A 15,105-nucleotide genomic window follows, 5' to 3' on the forward strand; every position below is an offset into this window, starting at 1 on the left:
TCTGAAGGTCCAGATTAACACTGAAAGTCTGCGTTTATTATTTTGTATAACTTGTATATTGTTTATATATATAAGATATATATCTTTACGCCATCCGTTTGCATAATAGTATTCTCCGCTCGCCTCATTGGGTCCCGCCCTTGACATTGGAGGCGCCAGTGACGAGCCCCCCAGACATGGTTCTAGACATGTTCAGACAAGTTCAGACTTGCCCATAGCAGGCGCATTGATTCCGGACAGGTAAATCGGCTGAGCCCTATATAAATCAGTCTGAGTATATATATATGGTGGATGGTGCAAGCAGCCGCGAGTCGGCAGTATCAGAACAGGAGAAGCAGCAGAGCGAGAGCGTGATACGTCCGGTACAGTTGTACACAGACCTACAAGCGGTGTATCGTTACAGATAGCTAGTAGCTACTTAGATACGACTATAATATTGTAGAGCCATTATTGGCGCAGTATAGTGACTTGTGTAAGCAAAGTAACGTCGAGAAACGTATAGTTAAACCCAGCGGCGTTTGGATCCAACTACTCATTGAAGACAGTCTGCGGGTTAGCTTCCAGTACAAACGAAGCTAGCTAGCTACCATCTATGCCAACGGGCTTTTGGATTAATAGCTATTAACCCTGCCATCGGGCGCTAGGATTACAAGGACCGGTTCCGTACGAGACCCCTTTTCTTCCAGCGACGACAGGATTATCCGACCAGTCTACAATTCCTCCGGAGCTTGGAGCTCCAGAGGGAAACCATTGTCTCCAGCTACCCTTGCTTTTCCCCGTATCGCCTCGTTTCTTCTCACTCCCTGCAGAGCTCCGGTCGAGTATCCGTAACCTAGGAACTATTCATTACCGCTGACTTTGATACTCTGACATTCTATTATTAAAGGAGAACCGTGATAATTCAGATGTATGTTGCTATGACGATTAAAATGCTTATAAACCAGGTATCCTTGTCCCCGTGCCGTCAATTGAGTGTCCGCCATTTTGTCTAACTATACTGTCTGGCTATTAATATTCTTTAGTAGTGGTTTAATCTAAACAATCTTTAATACAGTCCGGGTTGTGTAGCCCCTTAGCTACAATAGTTATAGTTTTTACAGTTTTACACAAGTAGAGAAAAAGAATATAACAGACATCTTTCATAATCACTGACTTCCAGCTCGGCGCTTAAAATCATATACTTATTCTATTAACAAGTTAATCTAATACATTGATTCAAACAGATATATGTTTAATTTTCAGTGTTTCTGGAGTATGGTTTCACATAGTGTTGGGACCCTCTTCGTCTTGCGTCTGGCGCGCGGTGTGGTCGTTTAGGATTCTGGTACTCCGACCAGAATCTGGTAGGTGGTGAGGGGGGTGATCCCTCATGTATCCGAGAGGTCATCATTCTTTGGTCACGCTGGCTGTGGCCTTTGACAGTGGGACAGGACTGAACTGCTGTGTCTTAGTGGGACTGAACTGAACTGATGTGTCTTAGTGGGACAGAACTGAACTGATGTGTCTTAGTGGGACAGAACTGGACTGAACTGCTGTGTCTTAGTGGGACAGAACTGGACTGAACTGTTGTGTCTTAGTGGGACAGAACTGAACTGCTGTGTCTTAGTGGGACAGAACTAAACTGAACTGCTGTGTCTTAGTGGGACAGAACTGAACTGAACTGCTGTGTCTTACTGGGACAGAACTGAACTGCTGTGTCTTAGTGGGACAGAACTGAATGAATGAATGATTTTATTTCTGTCTTTTTTTTTACAAAGCATAGTAGTAGAACTTAAAAAAAAAACAAAAAAATTAAATGACCGAAAAGGTGTAGGCTGAAGCCGAGGCTTATAATTGCCTACCCTTTTTACATTACATTACACTATTTACATTACACTATTTACACAAAACAATAAAATACAAAAAAGAAACATAATTCAGTATATCATTTAGCAAAGGTTACATCATAGTTTTATGTACAAAACGTATACACATTTATTTATGTTTTATTTCTTTTTTAAATACTTTTTCTTTTTTTATATATGTTTTTCTTTTTCTTTTTTCTGCTGTGTCTTAGTGGGACAGGTACTAAACTGAACTGCTGTGTCTTAGTGGGACAGGACTGGACTGCTGTGTCTTAGTGAGACAGGACTGGACTGCTGTGTCTAATGCCTCTTTTCCATTGCATGGTACCTACTCGACTCTACCCTACTCTACTCGCTTTAGGTACCTGGTACTTCGTTCCTTTTCCACTGCAGGTACTAACTTAAGTACTCAGTTTGTCTCCGTGTGGAGCATAGCTATGTCCGTGAGCTTGGCAAGCCAGAGTAAAACAGTTTTCAATCAATCAATCAATAACAACATTAACCAGACTCTCGTTGTGTCTATTCTGCTAACGCTAACGTTACATCTCACTGTGTCTATTCTACAAGCTTTAACGTTACCTAGGCTCTCGTGTCTATCTGCTAACGTTAACGTTAGCATTAGCATTAGGCTAACGTACCACTCACGCAGTGTTGGGAAAGTTCACTTTCTACATGAACTAGTTCAGTTCACAGTTCACATTTTTTTAAATGAACTAGTTCAGTTCATAGTTCATAATTAAACATTTTTAACTAAAGTTCATGGTTTCAAAAAAGAACTAATTTATAGTTTATAGTTCTTTTTTTTAAAAATTTTATAGTGCTTTTTTCTATACGTTGCTGGCTGCGAGCTATTATTTGTAAAAATTATTGAACCACAGATATGCAATCGGAATATTGGCATTTGCATTTTTCATTTGTCATATATGTCCTGATGAATTGAAAATGGGGGACCCTGATGTAAACAAGACGAAAGTCTTTCTCTGGTCTGCATCCTCTTAACAATTGTGTGTGTTGAGCTGTACTGTATTGTACCCATTCTGCAATCTGTTAATAAAGTTTTCAATCAATCAATGCATTTCCATAATGCTTTGCTGTCGCCCATTCAGTCCACACTAGTAGCAGCTGCAGCTTTCATCTCTACAGTATATTTTCAAAAACATGAGGAAAAACTTTGCTTGAATTGTCTTTATTATGAAGACAAAAACAGGACGTTTGCTTATTCTCAATGTGCCGTTTAAACTTTAAAGTGGAGATGAAGCAGTGAACAATGTGATCCTAGTTTGTTTGTTGTGTACCTTGTGTAAGACAGGGTTCTATAATCAAATGTGAAATCTATCTTATTTGTCTGAAAAATCAAATATAATATCCCTGTTTTCAACATGGGCGCCGCCATTTTGTTGCTGACGTCATGGCTGACGTCATGGGGCTTGTTTGGTGTATACACTGCTGGTTAGCTGCCTATAGTGAATGGGTCAGTCAGTAAATAAAATGTTGCCTAGAAAACAACGGGACCGCGGTGGTTCTGTTTGTATTGCTCCTGGCTGTTCAAACTAATTTTACCATGTGAGAGAGAGGAAAGTTGGTTAATTTCCACAAACTACCAGTGAAAAAAACAGTGTTGTTGGCACGTTGGCTCAGGCTGGCTGCACTCAGGCGGCGCGACCAGCCTGTTGGACAGGGAAGGAGGATCTGCAGCTGAAGCCGGACGCGGTTCCCTCAGTCTTCGACAGACAGACCGGCCCAGGCAGTTCAGCGTCGCGGAGCATTCAGCCTGCTGGCTACCTAGATCCACTTCAACCAGCCGAGCGTCGGGAGCTCCAGCAGCTTGTCGATGTGCTAATAGCCTGGAGCCAGCTACCGTTAGCTTGCCGAGGCTCCAGCACACCGACAAGCTGTGTAGCCAGCTACCGTTAGCTTGCCGAGGCTATTAGCACACCGACAAGCTGTGTAGCCAGCAGGCTGAATGCTCCGCGACGCTGGTTGAAGTGGATCTAGGTAGCCAGCAGGCTGAATGCTCCGCGACACTGAACTGCCTGGGCCGGTCTGTCTGTCGAAGACTGAGGGAACCGCGTCCGGCTTCAGCTGATTAGTGGTCTTCTGGACAAACATCCCACCCCAACAACATAATCCGAGGCAATGAAGTGTTCGCTGCAGATCCTCCTTCCCTGTCCAACAGGCTGGTCGCGCCGCCTGAGTGCAGCCAGCCTGAGCCAACAACACTGTTTTTTTCACTGGTAGTTTGTGGAAATTAACCAACTTTCCTCTCTCTCACATGGTAAAATTAGTTTGAACAGCCAGGAGCAATACAAACAGAACCACCGCGGTCCCGTTGTTTTGTAGGCAACATTTTATTTACTGACTGACCCATTCACTATAGGCAGCTAACCAGCAGTGTATACACCAAACAAGCCCCATGACGTCAGCAACAAAATGGCCGCGCCCATAATGATAAATGCTTCAGAAATGCACACAACAAATCGTTTTTTCTTAGAAACTGCTTATTTTTATAACGTGATTTCTTCTGTGGCTTATCTAAATACTAATGTGATGCTATGAATATGTATTTATCGCACTGCTTCATCTCCACTTTAAGGTTTGCTGTCGATGTCGTCGATGTGCGGACTTGCTTCTTCAAACCGAGTGGACAAAGTTTACAGACAAACGTTAGATTTTTCCCGTCTGAGTCAGTACTGACTTTAACGTTAAACTCTTTTAAATGCTCATACGCCGACGTCGTAGAGGTAGGGTCTGACTCTGAGCGAGTGCTGCTGCAGCTCTCGGCTTCTGCTCGCAGTCTGGTCTGTTTGTTGTGATGAGTCTGATGACGTAGCCAGGGGGTGACAGGCACGTTGCCAGATCGGGTGGTTTTCCACATACTTTTGTAGCCTGTTTACGGTGTGTTTTAACTGGGTTTTCGGCTGAAATGCATATGAAATCTGGCACACCTTTGAACGCCGTTATAATAGAGTGCTGAGAATGAACGTACGTTTGAACGCCGTTATACAGCGCTGATAATGACCGCGTTCTCAATAACGTTCATTTAGCGGATAATCAGTACGTTCAGTTCACGTTCGCCCAAAATACGAACACGTTCATGAACGATCGTTCATTGAATGCGTTCAGGTACATCACTGCACTCACGTCCCTAACCCTAACAACAAGCTTAACTAATCAGCGACCTTTTTGTGAGACTAAACTCTCTGCTCGGTGGCAAATTGTGTTGATTTCGGTTTTGTTTCATCAATAAATGAGGCAGAATACACAGTGACTGTATCCTTTTTTGTTTATTGCACTTGTTTCCTGCTGCAAACATAATGAAATTCTACGCGAGCCATTAAAGATGGCGGCTTTCTGTTTTTGTTCAGACTCTCCAACGAGTGACGCGTCTCTCTTCTGACCAATCAGTGGTCTGGAGTGTTTCACGTGACTTTTCTGGTACCAGTTTTACTCACTTGGAACCTCGACAGAGCAGGGACTAAAAAAGTACCCAAAAAGTACCTGGTACCAGGTACTTTGGTAATGGAAAACCGAAAATGCCGAGTAGAGTAGAGTCGAGTAGGTACCATGCAATGGAAAAGAGGCATTAGTGGGACAGGACTGGACTGCTGTGTCTTAGTGGGACAGAACTGAACTGCTGTCTTAGTGGGACATAACTGATTAACTGCTGTGTCTTAGTGGGACAGAACTGGACTGAACTGCTGTGTCTTAGTGGGACAGGTACTGAACTGAACTGCTGTGTCTTAGTGGGACAGAACTGAACTGCTGTGTCTTAGTGGGACAGAACAGAACTGAACTGATGTGTCTTAGTGGGACAGAACTGATGAACTGCTGTGTCTTAGTGGGACAGGACTGAACTGCTGTGTCTTAGTGGGACAGAACTGATGAACTGCTGTGTCTTAGTGGGACAGGACTGAACCGAACTGCTGTGTCTTAGTGGGACAGAACTGGACTGCTGTGTCTTAGTGGGACAGGACTGGACTGATGTGTCTTAGTGGGACAGGACTGGACTGCTGTGTCTTAGTGGGACAGGACTGAACTGCTGTGTCTTAGTGGGACAGAACTGAACTGCTGTGTCTTAGTGGGACAGAACTGAACTGCTGTGTCTTAGTGGGACAGAACAGAACTATAATAATAATAATAATGACTTGGATTTATATAGCGCTCTTCATGACACCCAGAGCGCTTCACAGAGTCCATTATTCGTTCATACACAGTCATACCGGTGGTGGTAAGCTACAATTGCAGCCAGAGCTGCCCTGAGGCAGACTCACGGAAGCGTGGCGAATAATCATCGCCTACGGCCCCTCCGACCACCACCAACATTCATTCACATGCATACACATTCATACGAGGCAAGTAGGTTAAGTGTCTTGCCCAAGGACACAACGGCGATGGGATGGACATGGGCTTGAGCGGGATTCGAACCACCAACCCTTCGATCATTGGACGACCCGCTCTACCCCTGAGCCAAAGCCGCCCCACTGGAACTGGACTGGACTGCTGTGTCTTAGTGGGACAGAACTGATGAACTGCTGTGTCTTAGTGGGACAGAACTGAACTGATGTGTCTTAGTGGGACAGAACTGATGAACTGCTGTGTCTTAGTGGGACAGAACTGAACTGCTGTGTCTTAGTGGGACAGGACTGGACTGCTGTGTCTTAGTGGGGCAGGAACATGATGAACTGCTGTGTCTTAGTGGGACAGAACTGAACTGCTGTGTCTTAGTGGGACAGAACTGAACTGCTGTGTCTAAGTGGGACAGAACAGAACTGAACTGCTGTGTCTTAGTGGGACAGAACATAACTGGACTGCTGTGTCTTAGTGGGACAGGCACATGATGATTTCAAAACTGCCTCATCAACAAGGTGTGTAACATTCGAACATCAAAAATGTCAAACTGTCAGGGCGGTTAGGTGGCGTAGCGGAGATTGCGTTCGTCACCAACCCCGGAGCTGTGAGCTGGATTCGCCTGTTCGAATCCAGCTCACAGCTCCGGGGTTGTCACCAGCTTGGCTGGCCGTTCACACTAATACAATTGGCTGTATTAGAGGGTGGGAGAAGCTGGCGGGGTGGGTCCGGGTCGTTGTAAACAGCGACTCCTACAGTTCGGTCGGGGCGCCTGCTAAGCGTGGATAGGACCTGAGTGGGATAGTGTGATCCTTCCACACGCTACGCCCTCTCAGGGAGGATCCGCGCTGCCAGGTGAAAAGAAGCGGTTGATTGGCTGGACGTGTGTCGGAGGAAGCACGTGATAGCCTCCACTCTCCCAGATGATCTGACTGTGGGGGGTAAGTGCGCAGCGACCAGGAAGGGGATTGGGAATTGGCATACGACTAACATTGGGATGGGAGAAAATCGGAGGAAAAATGGAGGGGGAAAAAGATAAAAAAAAAAAAAAAAAATGTCAAACTGTCAAATACAAGATTCAACAAAAGGAGTCATTGAAAATAGCCTAACTGAATACAGCTCTAGGGGCCGGGTCACAGACAGGGATTAAGCCTAGTCTAAATAGAATTATCTGTTCAAAGTTAATTTAGTTCAAGACTAGACTTAATCTGTGTCCATGAAACCAACCGTAGGAGACACAGCCTAGTCCTGGACTAAATTGGAGAATCTCCATTCAAATGGCCTTTTAGTCTAGGACTAGGCTCACGTGTCTAACAGCTCCCTAGGTGTAAACAGGTAGTGGATGAGAACTTAGATTAAGATTTAATTAAATAGGCTTTATAGACACATTTTTCTTATAATATTAACATAACCATGTAAAAAGAGCTCTATATATTGAAAACAGTGGGTATTGCCAGCATACAGTATACAATTGTAAAGCATGGGGCAACCTCTAAGAGCATCTATTATTCTGTTTGAGATACTTTTAACGTCCTCAGCAACCCAGTGGTGAGTATGTTGTTTAAAGTAGAGTAGAACAACATACATGTAGCTACAGTAACGTGACAGAACATAGTGCCAGTGGTGAGTATGTTGTTTAAAGTAGAGTAGAACAACATAGCTACAGTAACGTGAAGGAAAACGGTGTTTTTCAATGTATGTAATGTATATTGGGGGAGATGACAGCATCTAAAGGGGCCAGGTCAGAGAGGTCGAAAGGTGCATGGTGGTGGTGGAGGCGGTTTAAAAGTGGCTGGCAGTCAGAGAGGGTGTTGCAGCAGCAGACTAAGAGAGCCCAGGGCTTCAAGGTCCTTGAGCTTGATAAACATAACAACTGATAAGGACAGGGAACAGTGCAGGCACAATGGTCAGAGAGAGTTTTGACATTAATGAAACAGACGTTTTAATGTGTGTTAAAGGTTTAAAAGCAGTTGTCATGGCAGCGGCACATAGTAACGAGGAAAGAGGGGCGGGCCTGTCGTTGCTATGACGAAGATCATATAACAGCAGTTTTCTTCCGGGTAAGGGCAGACTAAGAAACGAATCCCACAGGAGAGAGGAACCATCAGAGACTCTCATCCCTCTCACCCTCGCCGGTGAGGGGGGGGAAATGACACATCATTAGCTTCGGCTAACGGGAGAAGGGTTCTGGCTAACGACAAGGCCTTAGCCACTATTGGACTGAACAGCAGAGGAGACGATAGCAAGGACAATACAATCTGATAACATCTGAGCTGAGGCTTTTGTTTATGTAATAAACAACGTTTTTCAAGAAAAGGTACTACGCGGCCTAGTGTCAAATTCTTATGCTTGCGGATTGCATTAAAGGGGGATGACAAAGATTGTATCAGCCAGTATGAGAAGACGTCCAAGAAATAAACACAATGCAGAGTCAACGGATGGAGAGGTGATAACTAGGGCTGCAACTAATGACTAATTTGGTAGTCGACTAATCTGCCGATTATTTTTTCGATTAGTCGACTAATCGAAAACCAATGTAAACAACAACAATTTTATTTTTTTTATAATTACCTATCTTTGTGAAAGTGGCTTCTCAGCTCTGGTCCAGCTGAAGACAGAGCAGAGGAACAGATTGGACATTGAGCATGACCTCAGAGTTGCTTGTCTACCATCACCCCAGACTTTGAGACTCTTGTCAGGACCAAACAACAACATCATAACATGATGATCCCATAGCAAATTAAAATAATGACTCATGAAACATTTGAATTTGGATCTTTAAGCCACTTTAAATGAAAATGTATTTGAAGAACAATACAGCAATCACTCATAACAAGATAAATAAATTAAATAATACAAATTAAAGTGGAAGTGTACTTTAAATAACTTTTGTTTGCTGTGTGTGAGAGGAGTCCGTGTGTGTGTGTGTATGTGTGTGTGTCTTACTCTGATCGCTGTGTGAGTGAGAGGAGTGTGTGTACTGTGTAATTTGTGTGTGTGTCTTACTCTGATCGCTGTGTGAGTGAGAGGTGTGTACTGTGTAATTTGTGTATGTGTGTGTGTCTTACTCTGATCGCTGTGTATGAGTGAGAGGAGTGTGAATGTGTGTGTGTCTTACTCTGATCGCTGTGTGTGAGTGAGAGGAGTGTGAATGTGTGTGTGTCTTACTCTGATCGCTGTGTGTGAGAGAGAGGAGTGTGAATGTGTGTGTGTCTTACTCTGATCGCTGTGTGTGAGTGAGAGGAGTGTGTATGTGTGTGTGTCTTACTCTGATCGCTGTGTGTGAGTGAGAGGAGTGTGTATGTGTGTGTCTTACTCTGATCGCTGTGTGTGAGTGAGAGGAGTGCGTGTGTAATGTATTGTGTGTCTAGTCTGATCATCATCTCCTGCAGGGGAACAATGTTTTCAATGTCCAAAATTTGCTATGGGATCATCATGTTATGATGTTGTCTGGAACCCTGAGAAGCCACTCACAAAGATAGGTAGTGCACACAAAAAAATTAAAATTAAAATTAAAATTAAATTAAATAATTTTTTTTTATTTATTTTTTTTAATGACTAATCGACGCAACAATTTCTCGTCAACGATTTTTTATAATCGACGTTGTCGATTATGTCGACTAATCGTTGCAGCCCTAGTGATAACACAAGCCAACAGATGAAGAGGTGATAGTGGCTGATTGATCAGAATCTAACAAACGTGACAGAACATAGTGCCAGTGGTGGTGAGTGTGTTGTTTAAAGTAGAGTAGAACAACATAGCTACAGTCAGTAACGTGACAGAACATAGTGCCAGTGGTGAGTGTGTCATTTAAAGTAGAGTAGAACAACATAGCTACAGTAACGTGACAGAACATAGTGCCAGTGTTGAGTGTGTTGTTTAAAGTAGAGTAGAACAACATAGCTACAGTAACGTGACAGAACATAGTGCCAGTGTTGAGTGTGTTGTTTAAAGTAGAGTAGAACAACATAGCTACAGTAACGTGACAGAAAGCAGTGCCTGCTGGGAAGCCTTGTCAAGTCAGAGGTCAAGTTCTGCAGTAACTACTCATTTGAATTTCCTGTCTTCTTCTGCTTTTGCCAAACCTCAAGTCTTTGGCAAAATAAATTCTTAACCTCTTAACTCATTCACTGCCAACAACGATTATACTCGTTATTGACCGCCAATCGTTGAACACCAACAACGAGTATACTCGTTATTTGATTGTTATTTATTTTATTCGATATTTCTATTCATTACATGCCCACTGACTCAGGGTTAACATTGGGAATCGCATTGAGAATGCCTAGAAGCAATACCGGCCGCATCCCCTAGAGGGCGGTATCAAGCACCCTTTCTAACATTGTATCCTGGGCTGTAAGGGTTTCGGGTTAAATTTTTCCTTGTCAGGCAAGACAAACGGTTCTGCCGGTTACATTGAAGCCCGTCAAATATGCCCGATCCATATGTTATGGTGGATTATGCCGTCGAGCAAATGGACATAGGATTTACCAGATGGCGATCAAGAAATTGGAATATTATTTTTGGAATACTCCCGGTCGCAGGTAAGGACGATTTGACGTACATTTTAGCTTGATCCTGCAAGGCTTTTGTACCGATCGGGCTGATAAGCTAATGGCACACATACCAGAGGCTAACTGCCTAAGAAAACAGGCACAGAGGCACTGAAAGAGGAGTTCACCCATCTAATGTACACACTAGACTAGACAAATATCAAGATGTATCCATCAGTGGACCAATTGCATGCTTTTGCAGAGGACAAGAAGCCTTCAGTTGACTCCTTCAGACATTAAGCACCCCCACAGCCCAAATGGAATGAAATTTTTTTTAAATAATAATAATAATAATAATAATAATAATATTATACTTTTTAATTTTTTTTTATAGTCGACTATCGGCAAATTTTGGCAACTACAAATCGACTATACAAATCCTTAGTCGGGGACAGCCCTAAGCTCTACAAACAAGGTGACTAACTCCCATCGTTTACAGCGTGGCAATACTACCACAGGATAAGGCTAATAGTTGGCATGAGTTAATATAAGTTGTGTTTTGCTTTATTTATATATGTCAATATATGTAAATGCTGGGGTTATTTATAATAATATATCATTATTTTGTTATTGATATTTGTACGTGTGTGTGCTGGGGTTGGGTCTTTTCACAGTATACCCATTGTCACTACTACACCACTGCTTAATGTGCTGAGCGTAAACATTTTTCATTTAACAACATTTGCCAAAACTTCTTAAATGCTTCAGTGTTGTGCGATGGACAATGTCATTGGACATTGACAATGTACTGTGTGAGTGATTATGTGATTTTCAATATCAGCAAAAATATATACATGTATAGAATGTCTCTCTCTCTCTCTCTCTCTCTCTCTAGGCTAACGGTGCGTGTCTTCCTACTCCTACTGCATGCACAGAGAAGAAAAAGGTATGTGTCTTCTTGTCTAACTCCAGGGTAGATGGCAAATAAGCTAATTTCCCAAAATGTTGGAGTTTTCCTTTAATAATACATTAGTCAAAGCTTACTTTCTCTTGTGCCGAGATGAAATAATAGACTGTATTGGTGTGTGTGTGTGTGTGTGTGTGTGTGTGTGTGTGTGTGTGTGTGTGTGTGTGTGCATGTGCGTGTGTGAGAAAGAGACATTCCAAGGTCATGAGAACAACAGCAAAGTGCTAGATGTCTGAAGGGGCCACTACACTAAACTCACAGTACAAAGACACTCAGAACATCGACTCCAATATGATACATTGTCCGGGCGCAAAAAACACTCGCATATCACGATCTACTGTAAGCGATGCAAAAGATAAGCTAGGATGTGTGACTTATAACAAGGAGAGTAAAGTGATCACATGTCCATGAATGTTCACTCAAATCAAATCCCTGTAGGATTGAACCCAGGCTATGTACAGTATGCGTGTAAAAAAGCTCAGGGTTTAAGTCTAAATCAAGAAATTCAATGTTTCATGGCTCTGAAGATTTATTCTATCACTATCATATCGTTTTATATTCTAGTGTTGTACATTACCCTACACAGTCAAATGTCCACTTATGTATGGTTTTGCACGTATGACAGAATTTCATGAAAATGTTTTAAATTCATTGCAATGAAATGAAATCTGTGTTCAAAATGGAAGATGCTTTACCTTTCTCTGTGGTGTGGAAACATCTTAGAAGGTGCCTGAAGGTTCTTTTCTGTAGAGGCGGAGAGAGAGAGAGAGAGAGAGAGAGAGAGAGAGAGAGAGAGAGAGAGAGAGAGAGAGAGAGAGAGAGAGAGAGAGAGAGAGAGAGAGGGGAAAATAAGGACTCCGCACAGCACTAGACAATTAGGCTGACTCTGAACAAGAGGCAGGTCTGGACTCTTAAAAGCAAACAACAAATGGAGGTTTATTATATTTATCTTGAAGCTTACAAATTAGCAGCTTCATTCCAAAAATGCTGCTATTCTATGGGGGGAAACATTACCTAACGTAAATAGGTCAATAGCCTGTTTAAGAAATGCAGGTTATTGTATACTATTTTGTGAGTCAAATGCCTTGGGAATCACTTCAATAATATTCTATAATGACTGAGTAACACAGTGTAATTCATCATTCTGTGAAAGGTATGGGAAGGCATTAAAAAACAATAGACTAAAGTTGTCATTTTGGAATGAAAATGTCTCAATTACAATACGCATAAAACCAAGGACAATGTAGCTATTAAAAAAAAAAAAACGTTACTCTTATTTGACTGATTGCAACAGTCAACTTGGTGTTGCTAGTTGGGTCACTGTGTGTAATATAGGACTCACCCCATGTCTGTGTAAAACAGGGCTCTTGTTTGTGTTACTGTGTGTAATATAGGAACACTCACCCCATACTATATGAATTGAAAATGGGGGACCCTGATGGAAACAAGACAAACGTCTTTCTCAGGTCTGCATCCCCTTAACAATTGTATGTATTGAGCCGTACTGTATTGTACCCATTCTGCAATCTGTTAAATAAAGTTTTCATTAATTCATTCATTCATGTCTGTGTGATTGATTGATTGATTGAATTGAAAACTTTATTAACAGATTGCAGAATGGGTACAGTACAGTACAGCTCAATACATACAATTGTTAAGGGGATGCAGACCAGAGAAAGACTTTCGTCTTGTTTGTGTTACTGTGTGTAATATAGGAACACTCACCCCATGTCTGTGTGAAACAGGGCTCTTGTGGTACTGTGTGTAATATAGGAACACTCACCCCATGTCTGTGTGAAACAGGGCTCTTGTTTGTGTTACTGTGTGTAATATAGTAACACTGGGTCTCATTCCCGAAAATTTTCCAAAGATATATTCTGGAAGACTTATCTTGGAACCACTGAGACATAATCTATGACAAGTACACTCTGAGTCCTGAACGTGCTGGAGATATGTCTTAAGTGGCTGAAACGGTCACAGAAATTATATGATCTGATATCTGCTTGGAGAATGGCATTCTGTCGTAAACTCCAAAGCGCGTTCCCGTTCAGCCCATTTGCATACAAAACACCGCCTCCATAGTTCCTTATAAGGCAACTGGTGACGCAGCTGTGTGAAATGGAATGGCGGAAGTGCTTTGCGAGCCGCGTGATTACGAAACCTAGCGTCAGTCAGTGCCAATCAGAGAGCGTCTCCGAGAAATGCGGCTAGGTTTCGTAATCACGCTTGCGCCCATAGAATAGATTAATGTATTGGCATCATATACAGCTCGCGGTACACACCTGCCGCAGCGCGCGCGCACACACAGACACACACACACGCGCGCGCAGTACTGTATATGAATGAATGAATGACATAATATATATAGCCTACGGCGGGCGTAATGAATGAACGCAGTATGGCTTATTATTCCATAAGCCTATAGGCTACTGTTCATTCGTAAGACTTGTTATGGAATATTAATGCAGTCTATTTCCACCGATTAGCTTTAGTTCTTATTTATTTATCCACTGTCATTTCAGTGTTGGTGTATAGGCTATATAGTGTATTTCAATATAAGTTTAATTGATTAATGATATATTCGAAGGAATGCAGGTTTATAGCTATATCAACCCCCTCCAATGTACAGTAAATGACCAAGTATGGTTGTCATTATTCCAATGTACAGTTTTGCTTGTACAGTGTAAGTCTATCCCCGACCCATCCCTACCCAACCTCCTCCAACAGTTTCTACGTCAAATGTACTCTCTTTTCTGGACTCTTTTTGTATCACAAACAGTACTGTATTTGCAAATCTGGTATGTCATAAATGTATAGATGTAGCAGTACTGTCTATCTGTGTCATCTGTGTCATATATGTTATGATGAATTGAAAATGGGGGACCCTGATGTAAACAAGACGAAATTCTTTCTCTGGTCTGCATCCCCTTATGTAATTGAGCTGTACTGTACTGTACCCATTCTGCAATCTGTTAAAGTTTTCAATCAATCAATCAAACAAAGGTATGTCCCATTGTATACCAATCAATGGGATACATTGCATGTTGACCTGCATTCTTTCAAATGTATATAATTAATCATTAAAACAGATGTGTAACAAATAAGAAATACAAATTCCACAGAAGGCATTACATTATTATTATTTTCAATCATTTCACAATAATTGCATAATTGCGTTTGAATATCTGAGTAATTATTTGTCCAAAATAGCTGGTTCAGATATGGTTAATCCAGCTGCCCTGTGATCAGATGAATCCATATTATTTATTTTTCCGACATCAAATTCGTAATTTCTTATCGTACAAATATTGTCATATTTATTTTAATTATGATTAAGTAATTAATTCCAAGGAGGCCTGTAGCGTTGACGTGAAGGAATCACTATGAGAACACAGTCTGTCAAGTTATAATAACATTTAAAATTAGTCAATCAATCATGAGATTTGATCGTGG

At 42.0% G+C, this 15,105-nt stretch overlaps 1 protein-coding gene across 3 annotated transcripts in view; it reads right to left on the reverse strand.

Annotated features, from left to right (window-relative positions):
- The window catches only part of LOC311227248 (homer protein homolog 3), a 263,122-nt gene that overhangs the window by 234,879 nt on the left and 13,138 nt on the right, over positions 1–15,105 (reverse strand). For all 3 annotated transcript variants that reach the window (XM_084312833.1, XM_084312834.1, XM_084312832.1), the window contains exon 2: positions 12,348–12,396. In XM_084312833.1, the coding sequence (XP_084168959.1) occupies positions 12,348–12,370 (23 nt within the window). In that variant the 5' untranslated portion in view covers positions 12,371–12,396. The remainder of the gene's footprint in view (positions 1–12,347; positions 12,397–15,105) is intronic.

This window comes from Notolepis coatsorum (assembly GCF_963971535.1).
Source record: "Notolepis coatsorum genome assembly, chromosome: 4".
In the NCBI taxonomy this organism is placed as follows: domain Eukaryota; kingdom Metazoa; phylum Chordata; class Actinopteri; order Aulopiformes; family Paralepididae; genus Notolepis; species Notolepis coatsorum.